At 43.6% G+C, this 24,889-nt stretch overlaps 1 protein-coding gene across 1 annotated transcript in view; it reads right to left on the bottom strand.

The window, feature by feature from the left end:
* Positions 1-24,889, bottom strand: part of LOC137623054 (KICSTOR complex protein SZT2-like) — a 362,398-nt gene that overhangs the window by 91,325 nt on the left and 246,184 nt on the right. Inside the window, exons 60-64 of the mRNA XM_068353692.1 lie at positions 15,543-15,693; positions 8,751-8,895; positions 8,140-8,239; positions 3,242-3,486; positions 447-606 (exon numbers count right to left, since the gene is read on the bottom strand). Coding sequence (XP_068209793.1) covers positions 447-606; positions 3,242-3,486; positions 8,140-8,239; positions 8,751-8,895; positions 15,543-15,693 — 801 coding nt within the window. The remainder of the gene's footprint in view (positions 1-446; positions 607-3,241; positions 3,487-8,139; positions 8,240-8,750; positions 8,896-15,542; positions 15,694-24,889) is intronic.

Here is a 24,889-nt window from a genome sequence, read left to right as displayed (position 1 = left end):
ACTGTTAGGGGAAACAAGTCATGAGCTCACCACAAATTATAAGATAAAACACTTTGAATAAAACATTATTTGCATTAATTTATACATTTTTATTTACTCCTCAATGAATTTTGATATGTCAACCAGAAAAATCATTAAATTCTAAAAAATAAAAAAAATACTTATACAGTACAGTGTAGTAAAAGTAACTTCAAGTGTTTTAATTCAATGAGGCATGATGTATTTCCCTCGGAGGCAATGTACTATCTATTCATGAATAGACTCAAAATTTATTTTATGAAATAATTACCATGTATTAAAAACCTCTAAACACAATGGCCAACTTACTTACCAATAAGAGATACTTTAAACCACAAAACAAAGTACTGTACAGGCTAACATAATCAGTCTAAAAACAGTTGAATATTTTAATCAATACAGCACAGTATAGTAACATATATTCTTACCTTCACAGCAAAATAAGGCTCGGTGAAAAAGATCTCGAGAAGTATTATTCCACCCAAGACATTCTTCATCAGATACGTTGATTCAGTCGACAAATGTTCATTGAATCTAACTTCTTTGTTCCAGAAACTACGCATCTCTCTCTCCCTGCTTGGAGCAGCTCTGAAAAAAGGTATATCACAATTAGAGGACTGTAACATTAGAGTATCAAAAAAATATAATTTAAATTCTGGCAAATAAGTGATGTGATTGTCACTACATTTGCCAATTGTGAAGTTCTTAAAGCAAAAGTAGTAGTAGAGATATGATTTACTTCCTACAAACCTGAGGCCCATCATCTGATAGAAATTTCAACTAAAGCATGTCCCCAGCTTTGCTTCAGCCTCTAGGAATCTATAGATTTCATATTCTTTTTCATTCCCGTTTTTTCAACATCAAATAATTTTCCATTCAACGCACATTTCTTCCTTTTTATTAAGTAAGGTAGTTGTCTTGCTTTCTCCCTAAAGACTTTACAGCTTAGTTTTTGCTTTATTATCCCTTTTACCCCCAAAGGACGTACTGGTACGTTTCACAAAAGCCATCCTTTTACCCCCATGGACGTACCGATACGTCCTTGCAAAAAAATGCTATAAAAATTCATTTTTTCATATTTTTGATAATTTTTTGAGAAAATTCAGGCATTTTCCAAGAGAATGAGACCAACCTGACCTTTCTATGACAAAAATTAAGGCTGTTAGAGCAATTTAAAAAAAATATACTGCAAAATGTGCTGGGAAAAAAATAACCCCCTGGGGGTTAAGGGTTGGAAATTTCCAAATAGCCTGGGGGTAAAAGGGTTATTAGAATTTTGCCTTTTTCTGGCAATGTTTCATCAGTAATTCCTTAAGATTCACTAATCTTAAAAATTAAAAAAAACATCATGTAGTATTTAATTTGTTCTTTGTATATTGGTGATTAGAATTAGAAGTAGGTTTGCCACAGACCTCTGTTGTCTATGACATAAAAGCTTATGTTTCATTAGTACAGTATACATTTTTTGGATTATGAATTGATACTGTACATTGTTATTACAATGTCTCCATGCAGTTCTTTTTTTTTTAATTTCCGCAATAGATTAATATTATTAATGTCATTTACTACAAAACTCAAAATTTCTTTACTGTAAAATGATAAATCTAATTTATTCTATAACTACCTTACAATATACTAAATATAAAACTTTATGAGGAAAGAGAAGTTTGAATTATTCACTGACTAACAATAAAGAGAAAAATATACAAAAAGTTATGAAGTAAACAGTCTGAAGCATCACTGCAAGATTTTAAAGATATGAAAATTAAAATTAGAAACATATTGGCAAATAACATCATATGTCATAGCTCTTCTCATGACTAAATCTTATAATTAACAAAAGGATTCAATATTTTAGTGATTAAAAAGTGCTCTAAAATTTACAAAGAACGATATCATCATGACACCAATAAAGAAAGATGAAATATGTTAGGCTGGGAGAAAATATTCAGTCTACTGCCCTTCTATTTTTTGCCTCTTTGATTAGACAATGAGTAACACTTTCATGAGGAGAATCTTTGGTTTAAATAACAATTGCCTATTGAATTATAGCTCAATGCTTACTGGCACTATACCTTCCAAAACTGGCATATGTGAAAAACAAAATTTTAATACAATTTATTATTTCCCTACTCACCTGATGTTCATATAACATCTCCAGAAGCTTGGTATACCATTTACATCTAAAATTTTAAACAAAAATTCCTATCTACAAGTGAAAAACAAGGTTGCATAAGAGCACTTACAGAGATATTAGGTTCCAGATTACCAACTCTGTCTTCTGCCTCATCATCTAGTTTCTAAAATAGTACCTAGGAATGCAGGTATGCAAGGGTTTAACAACAGAAAGATCTAAAGTTTTAAAAGAACTTGAGGTTCTGTGAGAGGATCTCGACTCTGAATGCACAGTGAACATTCAGAATCCTTACTGAATGGAACACTATTACCACTACACCCGACTTTGAAAGTTAGGTTAGGGTTAGCAACGGTGCAGGTAAACTCAGAATTAATGCCTACAAGCTTAGACTCACTGGCCTTCTGAGATTACATCAAGAAAGTTAAATAAGTTAAGAGCTTTGAAGCCCATCACTATCCAAACTTGGCTAGGTAAGTGTGTATTAGAAAATGGTGCTGATGTGTTTTATTTGTCCCTATCCCTGCTATAAACAACTAACCTAATCTTCTCTGGGCTTCTGAACTAAAAGTAAAGAACTCAAACTTGAAACATACTTTCCCTGTGAGGAACAGAGACGTAATCACACTCCTCACAACAGTAATTTAAATCACAAGACTATCCCTGTGCAGTGATTACTAACAAATCCAAAGGTATACAACTTAAAATGCAATAAAACTTCATCACTATCTGGAACCAATATAACAGAAACTGAAATAACAAAGAAGTGCAGGTGCTCTGCTGCTTGTTATTAACTGCTAGTGTATCTGGTTACTTTACAAGAGGCATGGGTCTAAAAGAAAAGAAAATAGGATTTTTTCTTTATCATTTTAGAGGTATACTGTATGTCAATAAACCAAGTTGCTGGAGAATAAGCAATATAACCACTAGAAGAGGTTCAGAGATATAAAACTATTCATCTTTGTAAAACTTATTACTCAAAATTGATATTCCATTGATAATCATAACCACATACCAAAACTAATTTGCATAAATAGTCAAAGAAACGCAGAAATTTTCCAACCAAAATAATACTAATAAAATACTTACCCTCTTTGAAGGTTTCCTTTAGTTACAGAAAGGGACACAAAGCCAAGACTTTGAAGATATTGGATGTACTCCTTCAAGAAGTTCATGCATAAAGATCCGTGCCACTTATCATCTCCCCCCGTAATGTGACGCTTACGCTGTCCCGGGCTTGATACTGCAGTCAAAAAGGATAATGTTCGGCGCAATTCCGCAGGTCCAGTACTGACAGCACCTTTCATGGAGCTACCAGAGTCATGTCTTGATCGCTGCAAGAAAAAAAAACTGATTCATACCTATTCATATATTAAGGAAATGTTATTAAACCAAGAATTTAGGTTATACTCAATACATTTCAACACTAACCTTTCATGCGTAATATTATCGATATTATAAAATATGTTCATAATATTCACATTCTTATAAAACAATCCAAGAAGGAGTTTTAATGATCTGACAAATTTAATCAGTGTGATAGATATTAAATCTAAAGCTTACATTAAAAAATATCAATTAGTAAAAAGGTCAACCATTCAAGGAGAAGAAACAGGACAATGGTTCAAAGGAAGACAGTAATACTGGATCTCTATTAAAACTTGAATATAGAATATGAAAAAAAATTTAGTGCATAGGAAAACATTATGACGTGCATTTCCAACAAAATTTTTCTTCTTACAGAGGTAGATGGAGAAAGCTGACTAGAAACATCAACCCCACATAGAAGTGGGAAAAGATGTAGACAAAGAAGAAGAATAAGATTTCCTTAATAGTATTGGTTTATTCAAAGCATATTTAGCTACCACTACAACAATCCATGTTACATAAAAGGGATTTTGACGAAGGAAATATCTATTTCTTGGCTCAACCTGTGTCGCTCCGTGAAATGCTCCTTATAGCACCATTTCTAAGGTATAAATACTGCTAAATACACCAGAGAAAAAAGTTGCATGGAATGCCAGGAATATACCCAGCTCGCTCACCCTTATAGGGTGTCGGTATAATAACTGGGGTGTGTTAAAAGCACTATCAGAGGTCCCTTACCAATTATTCTTCTCCTTCGTCAACATCCGCCGTTACTACGAGGTGCCGTTCTCTACGGCTACTGCCCCCCCCCCCCCCACCACCACTACCACTACCCATGCTTCTCCCATCCTTCTTTCTTAGCACCTGCGAAGGTTCAGACGTGTTTTTCATAGCTCTGTGTTTTTTTGTGTTTTTGAGATGTCAGACATTTTGGAGATATCCTCTTCCACAAACCTCTTCTCTCTATAACATCCTTCACCTTATCTCACCATCTAATTCTCTGCCCTCCTCTTGATCTTCTCTCCCTAACAGGTTCTTTCCAAGACCTCCTCATCCCCTCCCCACCCTCTATCCTCAACACATCCCACACCACCACAGTTGTGACACTCTTATCATCTCTGTAATCTTTACTAACCTGCCATTTATCTTATTTCATAATTTTCCAATTTTTCAAGCAATGATATTCCCATAATTCACCTTAGCATTCTCATCTCTGTTCCCTCAAATCTTTAGTTCCTCTTTTTGTCTTACAGCACAAGTTTCTGATCAATACATTAACACTGGTTTTATTACTGTGCTATAGATCTCGACTTTTACCTTGACTGTCATTTTCTTATCACATACCCTGCTACCTCCCTCCACTTTCCCCATGCTGCTTTTATCCTACTCTCAACTTCAACCTCACATCGTCCCTCCTGATTTATAGTAGATACCAAGTATCTAAATTGTTCTACTTGTTCTATAACTGCTCCTCTACTTTCATGTACGGCTATCCTGTCCCTACCTTCCTAACTGCTCACCATGCGGACATCTATCCAATTCCTGTTTGCTTTCTTGTAATATGGCTAGCCCTATTGTGATGTATTGAGTTAATCTCAACAATGAGAGTAAAATTGCCATTTCATTAGAAGAGAGTTGTATTAAAAAATAACAGAGGGGTTGGTGGCATTTAGGATAGATGTTTGTGCTTAACCAGTTTCGAGAGAGAAGCACTATGAACATCAGGGAAGATTAATAGAAATGAGTTTTACAACAAACCTATTACATGTACTTACAATTAAGCCATTATTGTGTCATGAAATTATGTAAGTTTTATAATCCATTAGAAATTAAGAAAGATGTTAGTAATTACCATTACTGTAATATACATGGGCAGATCTTGTGTACATTCAAGTGATCTCATTAATTAATCGTGGGTCTATACCTGAGACCGTAGCAGTTATGCTTGGGATGATGTTACCATGCCCTTATTGCCAATTTAATTTTGTCCTTTATATTTCATGTTTTTGCTTATGTGATAGCAATAGCATAACTTTCCTATAGTTAAATTATAGAGGGATTGTTACCAATAATACAGGCCCTGGATATAACAACGTCCTCCTTATGAGCCATGTGAAGAGGCACGTAGCTGTGCAAACTCATATCAGTAGAGCTCTACTGATGAATCAACTAGAGGAATGCAATCTTCAGTAGCAGTAGGGAGAACTGTGATAGGATATTGAACTGAAGCTAGTGTCTTCATCTTGTAAGATGTCTACTGGAGATATCAATTCAATAGGTTAAGGTCCATGATGAGACATTATCCTTGTATCACCTTGAAAATTACAAATAGGAAACTGTGAAAATCAAGAGCTATCCAAAACTTCCCAACACTGACATCACATTGCTCTACAGAGCTCACAATCTATTAGAGTCCTGGCTGTATGATCTGCAACGGCCATAAAAAGGAATTCTGTATTCTTTTAGGATGACCAGAGTAGCCTTGGCTTCCACTCCCAACTGATGCCACACCTTCCAGAATTTTGGATGACAAGTTTCTACCAAAGAAACGAGAATCTGTGAGCGAGCAACAAATTAACTTTCTCCATCCTTTCAAGAGAAACTCATTAATAGAGTAGCAGACCATTTCAGCTCAAAGTGTGACTGCTGTCTTTTTGAGGGCAAGGATGCATGGATAACACCTGAGTCCTTTGTATTGTTTCCTACTTTTGAAAAGAGAATAAAGTTGGATGCTAGTTGATTCTCCAGTTCAAGTGACCTAATTTTAATAACATCTTATAAACTAGCAAGACCGCCCAAGTTCCTCATTACTGCTCTAGTGACTACAATACTGAGATTGTCTGCTGGCTATCATCTTGAAATAAATTGGTATTCATAAAATCTACCAAACAATAGGAAAAGCTTAAAAATCTTCTTTGGAACAATGCTGACAAAACCTTACAAAAAACAAGAACTGAAGCCCGTCCATGGAGAGACAGCAATGTGTTGACCTTGGAGAAATTTTAAAACTACCTTTGCTGGATAAGCTGCACTCTTACAAATTACCCATAGCCAGGAATGCCCTTGAAAAAATATTGGAACTGGTGACTACCTCCAAAGCCCAGAAGGAAACTATAGGAGAGGAAAAGAATGGGGAGTAATGGATCTGAAAAAGGACAGAAAAAATATCATGGGCTTGTCATAGTCATTAACAAGTGTCCTCCTCACCATGAACTCCATGATGTCAGTAATTGTACTGATAGTGGCATTGGCTATGCCAATTAAGTGAAGGGTAAGTAGGAGTTCTAGAGGAATCTATCTTAGGATCAGCTCCTAAAAACATCCTACATCTTCTTCATATGGATGGATACAAGTGGCATTTCACAGTATTAGAGCACTCGGTTCTTCGGCCTTTAAACGAAATATGAAAAAGTCAACTTTCTTGAATACAAGTACCCTGTACTCGAGAATGTCACTTGCCATTTGGTAAATATTATTGAAGAGAGGGAATACATAAAGATGAAACTGTATGGAATGTGGATATTGATTGAGGCAAATTAAGTTTTATTTTCAATGGGAAATGCAATGTCATCCACTTCAAACTTTTTAATCATTACTAGTCCTCCATTCATCTAGAAGATATGTAGCTGTCCAAGGTTTATAAGATTCTCTCTTATTATTATCATTATTATTATTACTTGCTAAGCTACAACTGTAGTTGGAAAAGCAGGATGCTATAAGCTCAGGGGCTCTAACAAGAAAAATAGCCCAGTGAAGAAAGGCAATAAGGAAATAAAGTGAACTACAAGAGAGGTAATGAACAATGAAAATCACAGATTTTAAGAACAGTAATATCGAATGTCTTTCTCTTTGTTAACCTGAAGAACCTTCTTAATTTACGCATGGGCTTTTTACTATCTAAAATGCCCCAGTGGTTTAAATGAGTCTTACTATCTTACCCTTATAGTTCCCCGAGATATTTCTTGAACCAACAGAATTTTCACGAGTTGGAGACCCCAACTTTTCACTCTCTCTCCTAAATTACAATGCAAACATCATATGAATGACAAGCTTCTCATCAAAGTCTAAAGTATGAAACTATCAAACAAACCCATCAATAAGTACTAACTTCCACCCCCTCAAATTTTGTTGTTTCACATCCAGGTTATGCAAACTATGAGGGGTTTTAATTTGCACCTACTAATGACTTCACTGAGCTACATACATGAACAATTGTCCTTTGCTTCTTTCCTTCAGACAAAAGAAAGTAACTGACGGGAAAATCGCCAACACAAATATGGGGATTGTGTGATTGATAGGTTTGTAGCAAAAAGCCAGTTCTATGGTTTGAAAAGTATGAACTAAAGAGATGAGGTAGTTTGAGAATCAGGTAAGAGAAAACACAGATTATCAAGTGATATATGCCAACCTGTAGGAAATATAAGATTCCCATGGAAAAAAAAAAGAGTACAGTATTGATAGGGTTTGGGATTAAAAAGGCATTTAAATAGAAAAAGCACAAGAGTAGAGATCTAACAAAATGTCAAATCCCATAAGAGGAAAACTTGACATACAGTAATATCAATGAATGATGGTTATAAGATAGATATAACAACACTTCAAAATAGAAATATACCCACATTTTCTGGAGTCTTAATCCCCATGGTTGTTGGCTTTTCTGAAGACATTTCATCATTTGGTAAGCTGTGGTCACGTACAGCTGCTACCTGCCACCTCCATCTAAAATTAATTCTTTATAATAAAAATCTTATACACATTAATATGCTTCCAGTAATAAAAAAGTAATATAAAGTTTCATAACCAGTAGATTTCTGTCTAAAACATTTATTTATTACTGTAAAACAATAACTTGAAATTATTGAAAGTTTAGAACACTTTACTATGGCTTATGATGAGATAAAATGAGAAATCTCATTCACCAAGGAAATATATATATCAATTTCTAAAAATAAATTACTATCCAGCAAGTCTATTTGACTTCCCTCTCTATAAAAGAGAAGTTCATAAAAATCTACATGTGGGAACTCTGAAAAAAGGTATCACTAATCAAGAAAAAATAAAATATGACAAAGTAAATATGATTTATCTTCAATGAAATTTGACACAAGTAATGTGTCTGCTTTTAGAATAACAGTACCATAACTATAAAATGAACCTGGAACCAATAAGTAAGAGAAGCATAAACAAAACTTTTTCCAATTATAGTTCAAAAGGACTAATAACTACATACCGTGGAAGGAACAACATTGGGGTGTAGCAAAAGTGAACAAATCGTGCAGATTGCTTGTAGAGATCCAAAATTTTCTCATCGAATGCTGGACTGGAATGACCTGGTGACTGAGAAATCATCTGCACTAAGAATTTCCTTTGGTTGTCTGAAATGACCAGAAAGATGGCATTAAATATACTAAAAAACAAACCATATCTTTTCAAAATGATATTTTAATTATAAAATAAATTTTTGAATATACTTACCCGGTGAATATATATAGCTGCAACTCTGTTGCTTGACAGACAAAAAAACAGTAAAACTCGCCAGCGATCGCTATACAGGTTGCGGGTGTGCCCACCAGCGCCAACTGTCGGCCAGATACCATACTCGATGTAAACAAAGACTCAATTTCTTCTCATCCCACTGCGTCTCTATTGGGGAGGAAGGGAGGGTCATTTAATTTATATACTCACCGGGTAAGTATATTCAAAAATTTATTTTATAATTAAAATATCATTTTTAAATATTTAACTTAGCCGGTGAATATATATAGCTGATTCACACCCAGGGTGGTGGGAAGAGACCAGTTAAATATGTTTACATCGTTTAAGCTAAGAGTTTTTATTTCATTTTGGAAGTTATCAATATAACGAAAACAAAATAAATAGGTACCTGGTAAGGAAGTCGACTTAGACGATTACTCTGCCTTGTAAGTACGTCTTCCTTACGGAGCCTTGCGATCCTCTTAGGATGCTGACAGACCCCTAGGAGCTGAAGTATCAAGGGCTGCAACCCATACAACAGGACCTCATCAAACCCCTAATCTGGGCGCTCTCAAGAAATGACTTTGACCACCCGCCAAATCAACCAGGATGCGAAAGGCTTCTTAGCCTTCCGGACAACCCATAAAAAACAACATTAAAAACATTTCAAGAGACAGATTAAAAGGATATGGAATTAGGGAATTGTAGTGGTTGAGCCCTCATCCACTACTGCACTCGCTGCTACGAATGGTCCCAGTGTGTAGCAGTTCTCGTAAAGGGACTGGACATCTTTCATGTAAAATGACGCGAACACTGACTTGCTTCTCCAATAGGTTGCGTCCATTATACTTTGCAGAGATCTATTTTGCTTAAAGGCCACGGAAGTTGCTACAGCTCTAACCTCGTGCGTCTTAACCTTAAGCAAAGCTCGGTCTTCCTCACTCAGATGTGAATGAGCTTCTCGTATTAACAATCTGATAAAGTATGACAAAGCGTTCTTTGACATAGGCAAGGATGGTTTCTTAACTGAACACCATAAAGCTTCAGATTGGCCTCGTAAAGGTTTAGTACGCTTTAAATAGAACTTAAGAGCTCTAACAGGGCATAAGACTCTTTCTAGCTCATTGCCTACGATCTCCGATATGCTGGGAATATCAAAAGATTTAGGCCAAGGCCGAGAAGGTAGCTCATTTTTGGCTAGAAAACCAAGTTGCAGCGAACAAGTAGCTTTTTCCGACGAAAATCCGATGTTCTTGCTGAAGGCATGAATCTCACTGACTCTTTTAGCCGAGGCTAAGCATACCAGGAAAAGAGTCTTAAGGGTGAGATCTTTCAGGGAGGCTGACTGTAAAGGCTCAAACCTGTCTGACATGAGGAATCTTAGTACCACGTCTAAATTCCACCCAGGTGTAGCCAAACGACGCTCCTTAGTGGTCTCAAAAGACTTAAGGAGGTCTTGCAGATCTTTATTGTTGGAAAGATCTAAGCCTCTATGCCGGAAGACCGATGCCAACATGCTTCTGTAGCCCTTGATAGTGGGAGCTGAAAGGGATCGTCCTTTTCTCAGGTATAAGAGAAAATCAGCTATTTGGGCTACAGAGGTACTGGTCGAGGATACAGAAACTGACTTGCACCAGTCTCGGAAGACTTCCCACTTCGACTGGTAGACTCTAATGGTAGACGCTCTCCTTGCTCTAGCAATCGCACTGGCTGCCTCCTTCGAAAAGCCTCTAGCTCTCGAGTCTTTTTCGATAGTCTGAAGGCAGTCAGACGAAGAGCGTGGAGGCTTTGGTGTACCTTCTTTACGTGCGGCTGACGTAGAAGGTCTACTCTTAGAGGCAGACTTCTGGGAACGTCTACTAACCATCGAAGTACCTCGGTGAACCATTCTCTCGCGGGCCAGAGGGGAGCAACTAACGTCAACCTTGTCCCTTCGTGAGAGGCGAACTTCTGCAGTACCTTGTTGACAATCTTGAACGGTGGGAATGCGTAGAGATCCAGGTGTGACCAATCTAGGAGGAAGGCATCTATATGTATTGCTGCTGGGTCCGGGACTGGAGAGCAATAGATTGGAAGCCTCTTGGTCAGCGAGGTTGCAAAGAGATCTATGGTTGGTTGACCCCAAGTGGCCCAAAGTCTCTTGCACACATCCTTGTGGAGGGTCCATTCTGTTGGAATTACTTGCCCTTTCCGACTGAGACAATATGCTATGACGTTCAAGTCGCCCTGGATGAACCTCGTTACTAGGGAGATGTCTCGATCCTTTGACCAGATGAGCAGGTCCCTTGCGATCTCGTACAACGTCAGTGAGTGGGTACCTCCTTGTTTGGAGATGTACGCCAAGGCCGTGGTGTTGTCCGAGTTTACTTCCACCTCTTTGCCTCGAAGGAGATACTCGAAGCTTTTCAAGGCCAGATGAACTGCCAACAGCTCCTTGCAGTTGATATGCATGCTCCTCTGACTCGTGTTCCACAGACCTGAGCATTCCCGACCGTCCAGCGTCGCGCCCCAGCCCAAGTCCGATGCGTCCGAGAAGAGAACGTGGTTGGGTAACTGAACAGCCAGGGGAAGACCCTCTCTTAGGTTGATATTGTCCTACCACCAAGTCAGACAAGACTTCATCTTTCCGGAAATCGGGATCGAGACCGCCTCTAGCGTCTTGTCCTTTTTCCAGTGGAAAGCCAGATGGAATTGAAGAGGACGGAGGTGTAGTCTTCCTAGTGATACAAATTGCTCCAGGGATGACAGCGTCCCTACCAGACTCATCCACAGCCTGACTGAGCAGCGTTCTTTCTTCAGCATCTTCTGGATGGAAAACAGGGCTTGATCTATTCTGGGGGCCGACGGAAAAGCCCGAAAAGCTTGACTGTGAATCCCCATCCCTAAATACAGAATAGTTTGGGATGGGACCAGCTGCGACTTTTCCAAATTGACTAGGAGTCCCAATTCCTTGGTCAGATCTAGAGTCCACTTGAGATCCTTCAGACAGCGACGACTGGAAGAGGCTCTGAGAAGCCAGTCGTCCAAATAAAGGGAAGCTCGGATGTCCGATAAGTGGAGGAATTTGGCCACATTCCTCATCAGCCTCGTAAATACGAGAGGAGCTGTGCTTAGGCCAAAGCACAGGGCCCGAAACTGGTAGACCACATCTTCGAAGACGAATCTCAGAAAAGGTTGGGAGTCTGAGTGAATGGGGATGTGGAAGTAGGCGTCCCTTTATGTCTAGCGAGACCATCCAGTCTTCCTTTCTGACCGCTGCTAAGACTGACTTTGTGGTCTCCATGGAAAACTTCGTCTTTGTGACAAAGACATTCCGAGCACTGACGTCTAGTACCGGTCTCCACCCTCCTGTCTTCTTTGCTACTAGGAAGAGACAGTTGTAAAACCCCGGTGATTGAAGGTCCGAGACTTTGACCACCGCTCCCTTCTCTAGCAAAAGAGACACTTCCAGTTTCAGGGCTTGTCTCTTTTCTACCTCTCTGTACCTGGGAGAGAGATCGATGGGGGACGTCACTAGAGGGGGTTTGCGTACAAAAGGGATCTTGTACCCCTCTCTGAGTAACTTCACAGATTGTTGATCTGCGCCTCTCCTCTCCCAGGCTTGCCAGAAGTTCTTGAGTCTGGCTCCTACTGCTGTCTGAAGTTGCGGGCAGTCAGACTCTGCCCTTAGAGGATTTGGATCCTTTCCTCTTCCCTCGCTTCCCTTCGGCACGAGCACCTCCTCTGCTGGAGGCTCTGCCACGAAAGGGCGGAATAAACCGAGACGCTGGAGTGTCTAACCTCGGTCTAGCAGACAATGTAGGCAAAGGGGGAGCTTCGCGAGCCGAGGACGCAACTAGATCGTGGGTGTCCTTCTGAACTAAAGATAGGGCAATTTCCTTTACCAAGACTTCAGGAAACAGGCACTTGGAAAGGGGAGCAAAGAGTAGCTCGGATCTTTGGCATGGCGTCACTCCAGCAGACAGGAAAGAACATAGCGACTCTCGCTTCTTCAGGACTCCAGATGTGAATGAGGCGGCTAGCTCGTTGGACCCATCACGGACGGCCTTGTCCATGCAGGACATAATGAGCAAGGAAACGTCCTTATCTGCAGAAGAGATCTTCCTGCTCAGGGCTCCTAGGCACCAGTCTAGGAAGTTAAAGACTTCGAAAGCCCTAAAAATCCCTTTAAGAAGGTGGTCCAGGTCCGATGGTGACCAACAAATCTTCGAGCGTCTCAAGGCAAGGCGGCGGGGAGAGTCTACAAGACTTGAGAAGTCGCCCTGGGCAGAGGCAGGAACTTCCAAGCCGAGAACTTCTCCCGTGGCATACCAGACGCTCGATCTAGACGAGAGTTTAGATGGGGGAAAGGCAAATGCTGTCTTTCCTAAACTCTTCTTAGTCTCTAACCAGTCTCCCAACAGCCGCAAAGCTCTCTTGGATGAACGAGAGAGAACGAGTCTAGTAAAGGCAGGTGTGGTAGCAGGCACGCCTAACACAAACTCTGACGGCGGCGAACGCGGAGCCACAGAAACAAAGTGGTCAGGGAACAACTCCTTAAATACAGCCATGACTTTTCTAAAGTCCAATGATGGTTGAGTTGCCTTAGGTTCGTCAAGCTCTGAAGGTTGATCCTCTTGCGGTTCAGCAATGTCCTCATCTGATAGTTCCTCATCCGAAAACTGATGAGGAAACGGCAACGGAGTGGGCAACGTCTGGCTCGCTGAGTCCGGTCGCACTGGTGCATGCGTGACGGATCCGGACGCAACGTCATGGAACTGCTGCACAGTCTGTGAACTGTCAACAACCATGGGTGCGCGAGGACGCACAGCGTCCACCCGAGACTGTTTAGACCGTCTGGGTTGTGCAGTCAACACCATACCGGGTTGCGGAGGTTGACGCACCGCGTCAAAACAAGTCACCTCTGATGGTTGTTGAACGTCTTGAACGTCCTGAACGTCAACAACCACCTCCGTGCGTCGCCTAACGTCAACGTGCGGCTGGCAAACCACACTGGGTCGCATCGGTGGGGGTACAACCTCGACTGGTAGACGCGAGAAAGTAACCTCAGCGTCAACAGGACGCACAACAGACCGCTTGGATGGATGTTGGCCAGAAGGTTCAGCAGCAACCTTCTCCGCATTGAAGTCCTCCATCAAGGACGCAAGCTTGGACTGCATGTCCTGTAGCAAAACCCATTTAGGGTCTACGGCAGCAGGTGCGGCAACAGACGGGGGTGAGCGACTGAGGCGGTACCGCTTTGCCTCTCTTAGGCGGTGAGCAGTCATCAGATGACGGCAACGAGTCCGAACTGACCCAGTGACCCAGTTGGACTTGTCCAGAAGGGACCGACTTACGCTTCAAAGGTCGTGAGACCTTGGTCCAAAGTTTCTTACGAGAAACACCTTCGGACGACGAGGTAAAAACGGGCTCTCTCGTCTTACGTTGGTAGGGGCGATCTTGGGGAGATACGCCTGATACCATAGAGGGAACGTCTGTTCGCTGATCAAAGCCTCTCGAACCCATGCGTCGTACGACATTGCTTCTCCCCTGGGCTTGGGAGCTTGCAAGAGGTCCCGGACTAGGAGGACGGCAGGCACGAACAGACGAACCCTCAAGCGCAACACTGTTCACAACACTTTGAGAAACACTTGGCACTTTATCACTTCCCGCGGCACTTTGGCACTTTAGTTCCTTAACATCCGCCATGAGTTGATTGCGGTCACTTGCAAGGGACTCAACTCTCTCCCCCAAGGCATGGATAGCACGCATCATGTCAGCCATCGATGGTTCCTGAGTGCTAGGAGGGGGGTTAGGAACAACCACTACAGGGGAAGGATTAGGTTGAAGGGCATGAGGAGAGGAAAAATCTACCGACCTAGAAGAACTTCTCCTTACCCTATCTCTCTCTAGTCTGCGTGTATACTTCTCAAATTCGATAAAATCGAATTCCGAAAGGCCCACGCATTCCTCACACCGATCTTCCAATTGACAGGTTTTACCCCGACAATTGGAACAAACAGTGTGAGGGTCGAGAGAAGCCTTTGGAAGACGCCTATGACAGTCCCTAGCATTGCATTTTCTAAACTTGGGAACTTGTGAAAGGTCAGCCATTTTGAATTGGTCAAGGGAAAATTCCAAAAAACGATCCAAGTCATCAACAATGAATCCGATACAAAAAAGAGTTCAAGGATTTATTTGAAGAAAAACCCTGTACTGCGAAAGCTCATAACCAAAATAAAGTACTTCACCAAATATGATGGGAAAAACTCCAGGTTTCAACAGCGAGTAAAGTACGTCTTGTCGACACGTCGACAGAGAAGAAATTGAGTCTTTGTTTACATCGAGTATGGTATCTGGCCGACAGTTGGCGCTGGTGGGCACACCCGCAACCTGTATAGCGATCGCTGGCGAGTTTTACTGTTTTTTTGTCTGTCGAGCAACAGAGTTGCAGCTATATATATTCACCGGCTAAGTTAAATATTTAAAACTGTGCGTTATTCATTTATCGGATAACACTTATATTCCATACCATTACATGATAATGAATGAAAGGGAGAAGAGTTACCTTTCTGCACTCTAAGTCTCTTGATTTCCAGCATCTGATTACCATGACGTAATTCAAGAACTTTCAGATTTCCGCAGGCTGAATTTCTTAGACAGCGTACTGGTCTGCTATCTCTATACACATCTCCTAGGCCAGGAACTTGCAAATTAGTCTGTAAAACAATTATCTGTTACTTGAAAGACTCTTATGTGACACTACAGAAATTGACATTTCAACGTCCTTTTGTACTGTGGCAGTTATTGGTATTCTTGACTTGACAAGTCTTCATGAATGTTTGCAACTTAATTATTCACAAAAGAATCCTTCACCATACAAGATTGGAAACATTGATTCATAAAGGCAATAGCATCTGTAATTTTGGTACTTATCAAGGGATTGACTGCAAGGTATGTCCAAAAAGAAACCAGACTTTCAAAAAACCTTATTGAACACTTTAAATACAACTATATGTAACCTTCCTTCTTTAAAGTGCAGTACTTCAATGCAGTACAGGCACAAAGATCCCCAGATAAATTCCAGTTCTGGGGCATGTGTGATGTGTTTGCAAGTTTCAGGGCATTATTTTTATCTCTTCCATCATTTGAAATCAGCAACTCAATATGGAGGCTTCCAAATATATTACATATGCAGAATGCATAAAATAAGGAAAGTAGAACAGATAATGCACCAAAGTTTTCTTATATCTTGCTTAAGAAAAAAAAAAAAGATGTCTATGCCAACTGTAAGCATAAGCAAGTGCATTGTCACACTGCAGCATCTAGGCTAGAAATTTACCTTAGCAATTAGTCCTTTAAATGTGTCCAGTCATGATCAATTCACAGGGCCATTCCAGTGAAAAAAAATGTCATTCATCGGTATTTTTACATCCAATTGGGTATCATTTATTATTAGTAATAACGACTACATACACTGTGACAATTGGTGGCTTGACATCATAACCATAAACCAATATTTCACCATCTATTATGTTTCTAAGGTCAAAGTGGAAAGTAAATTTGCTGTTAGTTCATGGGAAAGGCCACGGAAAATAAGTTTAGTTAATTACAGGGGGAGGTGACAATGATAATGACACTCCTCCTTTAGACAATTCACATCATCAGTCTACTTTTGATAGTGATGAGCTTAATAAGCTTTTGACATCACTGGCTTCCTTGAGAATTCCAGTGAATCCTCTTTTATAAGAGGTAATTCTGGTCATATCTGATCAGTTGCTAGACCTAACCTAACTCCATCCCCAAGTTGAGCCTAGTGTTTAAAGCATTTCTTTCAGTAAGGGTTCTGAAAGTTTGCTGAGCCGTGTAGACTCAAAAGCCTCTCAAAGACCCTCAAATTCTTTAATTACTTTAGGCCCTTTTGCTACTAAACCCTTGCAGGGTATAAGCCTGGTGGCTCTATAAGACGACTAGATTGTGAGGCAGAAGACTGAGTGGGTTGTCTGACCCTTATATACATCAACTAGCTAAAGTAAAGTAGTTTCTTTTTGGACAGACCTTATATGTATTAAGTTGATCACTTAACTTTTAAAACTTATATATGTATTAACTTCAAAATTAGCTCTGTCTATACAGCTGTATGATATAAACAGGGAATTTTAAGTAAGATGCAATACATAATTGTATCTCATTGGTATTTACCAGCAAACAGAACATGTAGTCTATTAAGTATCATGAGAAATAATAAAATAAATCCAAGATTTACCAATGTGTCAAATTTCTTTAATTTTTTAATGAGAGTCAAAAGCTGATTTTGCTTCCCCTGAATTAGTTTCAAATTGGTCTTTGCATGACCAGTAAGTGTCATTTACAGAATCTAATTAGGACTAACCCAACGGTGTTCCTCAAATATGGTGAAAAAGGGAACATGGTAAACTTTAAAACGATAACATTAACCTCAATGAATGTTTGTGTTATCTCCAGCGAAGCCGGAGATTCGATGAAAAAAGGGGCCGTAAAGGTGTAATTGTGATCAAACATGACAAATGTTCGTGTGCAAAAGGCCTCAGCCGGAGTCTGAGTGCCGGATTTCACCGTTGCACTCCAAATATCTGACTAGTTCTCACCCAATGAGTATCCATTATAGCGGAGTATAACTCAAGGCGATCAAACATGACAAAGGTTCGTGTGTAAAAGGCCTCAGCCGGAGTCTGAGTGCCGGATTTCACCGTTGCACTCCAAATATCTGACTAGTTCTCACCCAATGAGTATCCATTATAGCGGAGTATAACTCAAGGCGATCAAACATGACAAAAGTTTGTGTGTAAAAGGCCTCAGCCGGAGTCTGAGTGCCGGATTTCACCGTTGCACTCCAAATATCTGACTAGTTCTCACCCAATGAGTATCCATTATAGCAGAGCATAACTCAAGGTGGAGCTAAGCATAACTCAAGGCGGAGCTAAGGGTGTCGGTATAAAACGACCCCAATTAATGACTCATACACTAACGTACCTATTAATAGTGTTATCTATATTAACAGTAACCACATCAATAAAACGTGTATAACATTAAACGTACTATCATCAACTCTGATAATAAGAGGAGGCCCGAATAACTCGTGATCGTATAAAAACGGAGAACGGGAAATTCACCTCTCTTACTCGAGCTAATAAAGAAAACGAGAGAAGGGATAACTCATATCTGTAGAACAGGAAACGAGCACTCTATGCTCTCACTCTCAAGGTTACATAATAAAAAACTAACATCACACAATAATATAAGAAAATTAATGAAATTGATTGCTTTTTTCTTAGTAATTGTAATAACCAAGAACGAAGAATAACGACAACGTAACAAATAAACAAGGATATAGTCTAAATCGAGCCTTCCTGAGGCGAGTACAAACTAACAGACTAAATCGCTAAACTTTAAATTGCTATTCGCCCCATACCATTGTTGGCACTATAATATTCAATTGTTTGTATATTTGTAATTTACCTAATGCCTGTTAACGACATAAGGATAAATAACTTAAAGCAATCTGCCGACCTCCGAGGGTCGGGGAAGCAGTGACATTCCCTTAAAATAAATATAAACACCATCCTTAGCTAAAGGCAAGGCAAATATAAGTGTTAAGTGTATGGGCGACCTCCGGTGAAGCCGGAGAGTAATGAGATGTCCTGAATAATGCCGCCTTAGCAAAAGGCAAGGCAAATAAGTGTGAAGTGTATGGGCGACCTCCGGTGACGCCGGAGGATAATGAGATGCCCTGAATAATTTCAATTGTGGCTAATAATTCAATTGTGAAAGATATAAAAGCCAAGCCGCAGCTAAAGGCTAAGGCTTAGATCATAGCAAAGCGTATTTACGATCTCCGGTGAGGCCGGAGGGAGAAGAAAGGTCCTGAATAATTATTGTGAATAAAAACACAATTGTAATAACAATGGCTATTGTGGATATGGCCGTGGCCTGAGACCGCAGTAAGGGCCACCGGAGGGTCGTATCTAAACAATATGAAGCCCGTCCCATGCAGTAAACAATATATAAATATGACAAATTCGAAGATAATTTGTATTTTTCCTAACCATACAAACCTTAGCTATTTACAAAGGGTTATTACTTTTAGCGTAGCTGAAATGGCGAGCCATTAGAATTTAACGAGGGTGTATTACCCCCGCGCTAGTTAGCGGGGGGGTAGGGGAGTGGTAGCTAGCTACCCCTCCTCCCCCTCACACACAGGTGAATACTCACTTTCACTTAGAGGTAGGACTTGTCTTGGGGGACAGGGCTGGCGGGCAAATATGTGTAAATAGCTAAGGTTTGTATGGTTAGGAAAAATACAAATTATCTTCGAATTTGTCATTTGTTCCGTAACCGAAATACAAACCACGCTATTTACAAAGGGTGACTTATCCCTTAGGAAGGGTGGAAAGTCCCCAGCCATACTGGCTTTGGCTTTACCCGGGGACTCAGAATCCGAGTGAGTCGCACTCGAGAAAAGGAGTCCCTGCACCTCACAAGTTCCTTGCACCGCAAGGAACCATGTGGCCTACGTAAGCTTGTGTGTGAAGGAAGAAGTGTGACCCGTCCTAGGCAGTTGACCTGGAGTTCCAGAAGGAACTCTGGGTTAGGACGTTCCCAATACCACCTCGTCAGGGTATGGGGGACGCGACAGTATTGACTCAATACTCGGAACACAAGGAAGCATGGTTTACCTGCAGAGGTTCGAGGTCAGCTATGCAGAGACCAGGATGCTGCTTCCCCGTAGAGGGGATGATGAAGAAAGAAGTAAGGGCCAGACATACTTCTTTCGTTCATGCAGACTAAAACCTGATAACAATGCCCTCAACCTTCTGCTACCTGTCCAAAAAGGAGCCTGAGGTTAGACCAGCTGTTGTGTAGCCACCACAGAGCGATAGAAAACGTATCGAGACTCCTGTGGGTCACGCCCTGCAGGAAGCGGGCTGCGAAGGTCATCAGACGCTTCCAGACTCCAGCTTGTAGCACCTGCGTCACAGGGTAGTATTACTCGAAGGCGAGGGACGTTGCGATGTATCCAACATCGTGCTGTAGGGCGACGTGACGGGGGAGGGTCTGAAGACAGGTCGAGATGAATGTCCTTGAGTCCGGGCTGAAGAGGTATACTGGTGACTCTCCCCCCATGTCCTCCTTGTGTTCCCAAATCGGCTGCAACTGAGGCCAAACTGCAGCTGTTCCCAGCGCTAACCTCTCGATTCCTGTACTGGCAAGAAAGAGAAGGTCTTGGGACATCAGACACAGAATGGAGACTCAAAATCTTGAATGAATCGGACCGAAGGGTCGGGACCCTCAGATTCTGAGTCTAGCCAACAACTCAGGAGCGAGCCTGAATGTTGCCTTCCCCTCTTCCTTAGAAAGGGGGGGGAGTAGTAAGAGACCAAGAAGATTGCTTACACACTGGCCGTGGCCAGAGTGAGCAGAAGACCCAAGGCGGAATACAATCCGAGGCCTGTCATAAAAGGGTCTTGAGAAGATCTCTTAAAGGACTAAAAGTCCGAGCCATGCTCCAAGTTGGAGGTCTTCCTCCGACTAGGGCAGGGACGATCGTAGCTTCGCATGAGCGAGGATAGATCCAGCGGGCAGGAAAAAGTTATTCCTTTAAGCCTGAAGGTCAGGGAAAGGCTGAGCGACAGGCTTCATTGCCAAGAGCGGAAGGAGTTTCCTCCCGCCGAAAGGCAATAAGACCGTTATTGCTGGAGAAGAGGCCTCACGGGAAGAGGTATATCTCCCACGGCACCAACCACCTTAGACTCTTCACTTTGCCTGGGAGACCCCTGTGGATGACTATCGCAGATGACGCGACCTCCGTACCGCGACTGTAGCGGGTTGTCTCTTCTAGAGGAGGAAGCGTAGTGTCTCCAGGCATGAAGCCGAAGCGACGTCCCGGTTCGGGAGAGATGTCGCAGTGTGGTTGCTTGAGTAGTCTGCGCCGTGGGAGAAGCTCTCCCGGGAGTTCCGTCAGGGGAAGCAGAGGGTCCAGAAACCGTTCTGCGCATAGTCCCAGTGGAGCTCTCCCATTGAAAGGTTGACAGACAGCCTGGTTTTGTTGAGACCCATTGTCCGCAGACAAAAAGGAGGGAAGACGCAGGCGTCGAAGTTGTCCCACCATCACCGGAATGCATCTTGCCAGAGTCTCGGGGTCTGAGACTGGGGGGAAAACTAGCGGAAGCTTGAGGTTCCAAGCTGTCGCGATCAGGTCCCCCAGACCAGCACTTGCTGGTTACCCAAGGTCAAAGACCCTTAGGTACACTCTCTCTATGAGGCTCTGCTCGGATAGTCTGAGAGAAACATTCCCCTGCCTGGAATGAGAGAGCCGATGGTGGAATTGAGAGAATCTCAATCATCCCGGTATCTCTACTGCAAGATGTGAAGGTGTGAAAATGCGTCCCCTGCTGGTTAGCATGAAGTCGACACGCAACGGGGCGACTTGGCAGGAGCGGTAGGATCTGAAGAGGGGCCAGACTAAGGCCCTTAAGCCTGCCTGAATGATGGAGAGGTATCCTTCAGGTCTTGACCATAGGCCTGGACCGGAACATGCCCCCCCCCCCTTTCCTTTGACGAGTCCGAGAACCGCATCAAGAATGTGGGGAAAGGACGAGAATATCCACTACCATCAAGAGGCTCCATAGGTCAACACCCATTGCAGGTTTAATAGTTCCGCTGGTCCCATAGGGCCAGGGAGTCCGGTTAAACATTGCCTGAAGCCACCGGAACTTGGATCGCCCCACATGGAACTTATCCTGAGGCGACCGTTCGGACTATAAACGGGTCAATGAGGAAAGAAGAACTAGGAAACGTTTCAAGGTAGGGCTGAAAACTCTGCTTGACTGAGAACAGGTACTGCGACTCTCCTCAGTCTTGCCACAGTCAACCGAAAGGAAGGCTCGGAGGATGTGGTAACAGAATCTGGCGTCCCCAGGTGGTCACCCATCCAAGTACCGACGTTGCTTAACCTCGCTGGACGGACGAGAAGCGGGGTTTCCAACGTGGTAAGGCGGTTGACTCAATATCATGGCCAGATACTCCAGATGTTGAGGCAGAGGAAGAGAAGGCTCCAAGCAAAATACCATGAGCCCACACTCATGGTCAGCATTCGGAAGCTTTTCCCGGCGCTGAAGAAGGTCGAAACCCGAGCCTACCGGAGTTGACCAGCCCTCCAAACAGCAGAGGAGGCGGAAGTCTGCACCTGAGCGGCCAAGAGGAAGGCAGGGAGAGTTCTCTGGGGAAACAAACCTGCTATGCCACGGCGGGATAGCCACACTGCATCATAAGCAGGAATACTTGCAGTTTAGGCTGAATTCGACGAGCACCCTGGAAGATGGATGGAATGGAAACTGAAAGTACCCGTCCTTCCGATCCAGGGTTAAAGGAGTCCTGTCGCCTCGTTACCAGTCTGATCGATTCTGCTGGTCTACGCTGGCCAAAGTTCGTTCGACAAACTTGATCAGGGCTGAGAGGTCGACTATGGACATCCCCTCTCAGATCCTTCCTTACAAGAAAGGATCGACTGAGGGGGCCGGGGGTGAAGCCGTCGATGATCCTAAGGAAGACCTTCGCCTAAGGTATGGATCATTCTGCCCAACCGGGCAACTCTGCTGATGCTATGGCATAGAGGTTCAGAGACACTGAATTCGCTGACAGAGACGGCAGGCGCGATATCCTTGGCTACTCACAGAGATTGTGCGGGAATGGGCATCGGGAAGCTGTCATTCGGATGAGTAACCTTAAGCATCCTCCCAGCGAAAAAACCTGCAATCCTAGAGTTCGTGAACTCCTTTTAGGACTATGCCCCCCCGGGGGAGTCTCCCGTGCCATCTGTTCCTGACAGGAGGAAACTGCAATTGGACACCTTGTCCCAGTTGTCGTAGCCGATAACTTAGGCCGACGTGGTTGAAAGAAAAGGGAGCTGGAGCCCTGCAGAGTCTGGAAGAAAGCGCCTTGGAGGAGTGAAACCGGAAGTCGATTTACTCCGCACAGCAGATGTTTAAGTCTCTGTCCTTGGGCAAAGACAAAACTCTTCTCAAGGATGGAAGGGTGTCTGAGGTCGTTGACCTCCACAGATGAGACACCCGAAGGAAGCCTTCAGTCAGTGCGTCCAGATGGTACAACATCGAGCTTGTCCGCAAGTAGATACTTAACGACGAAAGGCCAAGGTGCCTGAGCTCGAGAGGAGGAAAGTACCCTTGATCTTCCTGTAGCTTCCTTGAACCAAACCTCGGGCCGTAACCGAGGAGGGAAAGAACCTGGTAAGCTCCCAGAGGAAGAGGTAAGCAGTCACCCCTTGTCCGATGGAGAAATCTTTAACGGAAAGCCCCCCCGCCAAAAATCCTTCCAGGGCGGGAGAAGGAGAGAGTACTCGTGCAGGAGAGGGGACCCTCGAGACCGACCTCTTGGGAACCAACTTCGCCCTGGGGGAAGTCACCACGAAGTCCACTCCTCTCTTTCTCTTCAGCGTAGGAGAGACAGCCGCTGGTTTGTTACCCTGGCCGGTGAGTGCTGGTTTCATAACCCTCATTAACGCCCGTGCCAGCGGATCAAACCATGTCTGCTGCTCCAAGGACACAGAGTCCGAAATCCTCGCTAAGGTGAAAGGGATCGGGCGATCCTTTGGAGAGGACACGACGGTTCCTGCCTGAAAAGAAGGTGGGAAGAATGCTGTACTGACCTGTCTTCGTCCTGCACTACCAACCTGTGCTTGGATGGAGGTGATCCCGAGTGCCGCCTAGGAGCACGCGTCCCTGCTGCTACCACCGGCTGTGGAATTCGCCGCGAACTATGGTCGCGCGAGGGCGAACGGTCGCGCAAAGGCGAATGGTCGCGCGGGCGCACAGGCGAGTGGTCGCGCGGGCGCGCAGGCGAGCGGTCGCGAGGGCGCGCAGGCGAGCGATCGCGCGGGCGCGCAGGCGAGCGATCGCGCGGGCGCGCAGGCGAGCGATCGCGCGGGCGCGCAGGCGAATGGGCGTGACGGCGAGGGATCGTGCTGCCGCGTAGGTGAAGAAGATCGCTGGCGGTAAGCGATGGCGAGCAGCATGTGTAGGTGAATGATCGCGTGATAGGGTGCGATGGTGATCAGCATCCGCAAGAGGGCGAGCGTTCAGGGTTGTGCGATGAGGAGCAGCATGCGTAAGCGGGCAATCGTGCAGGGTTGTGCGATGGCGAGCAGCATGCGCAGGTGAATGATCGCGTGAAAGGGTGCGATGGTGATCAGCATCTGCAGGAGGGCGATCGTTCAGGGTTGTGCGATGAGGAGCAGCATGCGTAAGCGGGCAATCGTTCAGGGTTGTGCGATGGCGAGCAGCATGCGCAGGCGAATGATCGCGTGAAAGGGTGCGATGGTGATCAGCATCCGCAAGAGGGCGATCGTTCAGGGTTGTGCGATGAGGAGCAGCATGCGTAAGCGGGCAATCGTTCAGGGTTGTGCGATGGCGATCAGCATCCGCAGTTGAGGGTCGCGCGATGGCGATCAGCATCCGCAGTTGAGGGTCGCGCGATGGCGATCAGCATCTGCAGTTGAGGGTCGCGCGATGGCGATCAGCATCCGCAGTTGAGGGTCGCGCGATGGCGATCAGCATCCGCAGTTGAGGGTCGCGCGATGGCGATCAGCATCCGCAGTTGAGGGTCGCGCGATGGCGATCAGCATCTGCAGTTGAGGGTCGCGCGATGGCGATCAGCATCCGCAGTTGAGCTAGTAGCTGGCGAACCATGTTCCTTCAGAAGTGTTGGAGAACGTTGGCGTGCCAGCTGTAACACACATGGGCGATCCGGAGATCGCTGGCGAGCTGATGATCGCTGACGAGCTGACGATCGCTGGCGAGCTGATGATCGCTGACGAGCTGATGATCGCTGACGAGCAGAAGGCTACGCGTGGAAGCCTGC

The sequence above is a fragment of the Palaemon carinicauda genome, chromosome 30 (genome assembly GCF_036898095.1).
Source record: "Palaemon carinicauda isolate YSFRI2023 chromosome 30, ASM3689809v2, whole genome shotgun sequence".
Taxonomy (NCBI): Eukaryota; Metazoa; Arthropoda; class Malacostraca; order Decapoda; family Palaemonidae; genus Palaemon; species Palaemon carinicauda.
Note: the sequence above shows the minus strand (reverse complement) of the source record. Positions and strands in the feature narration are given on the sequence as shown.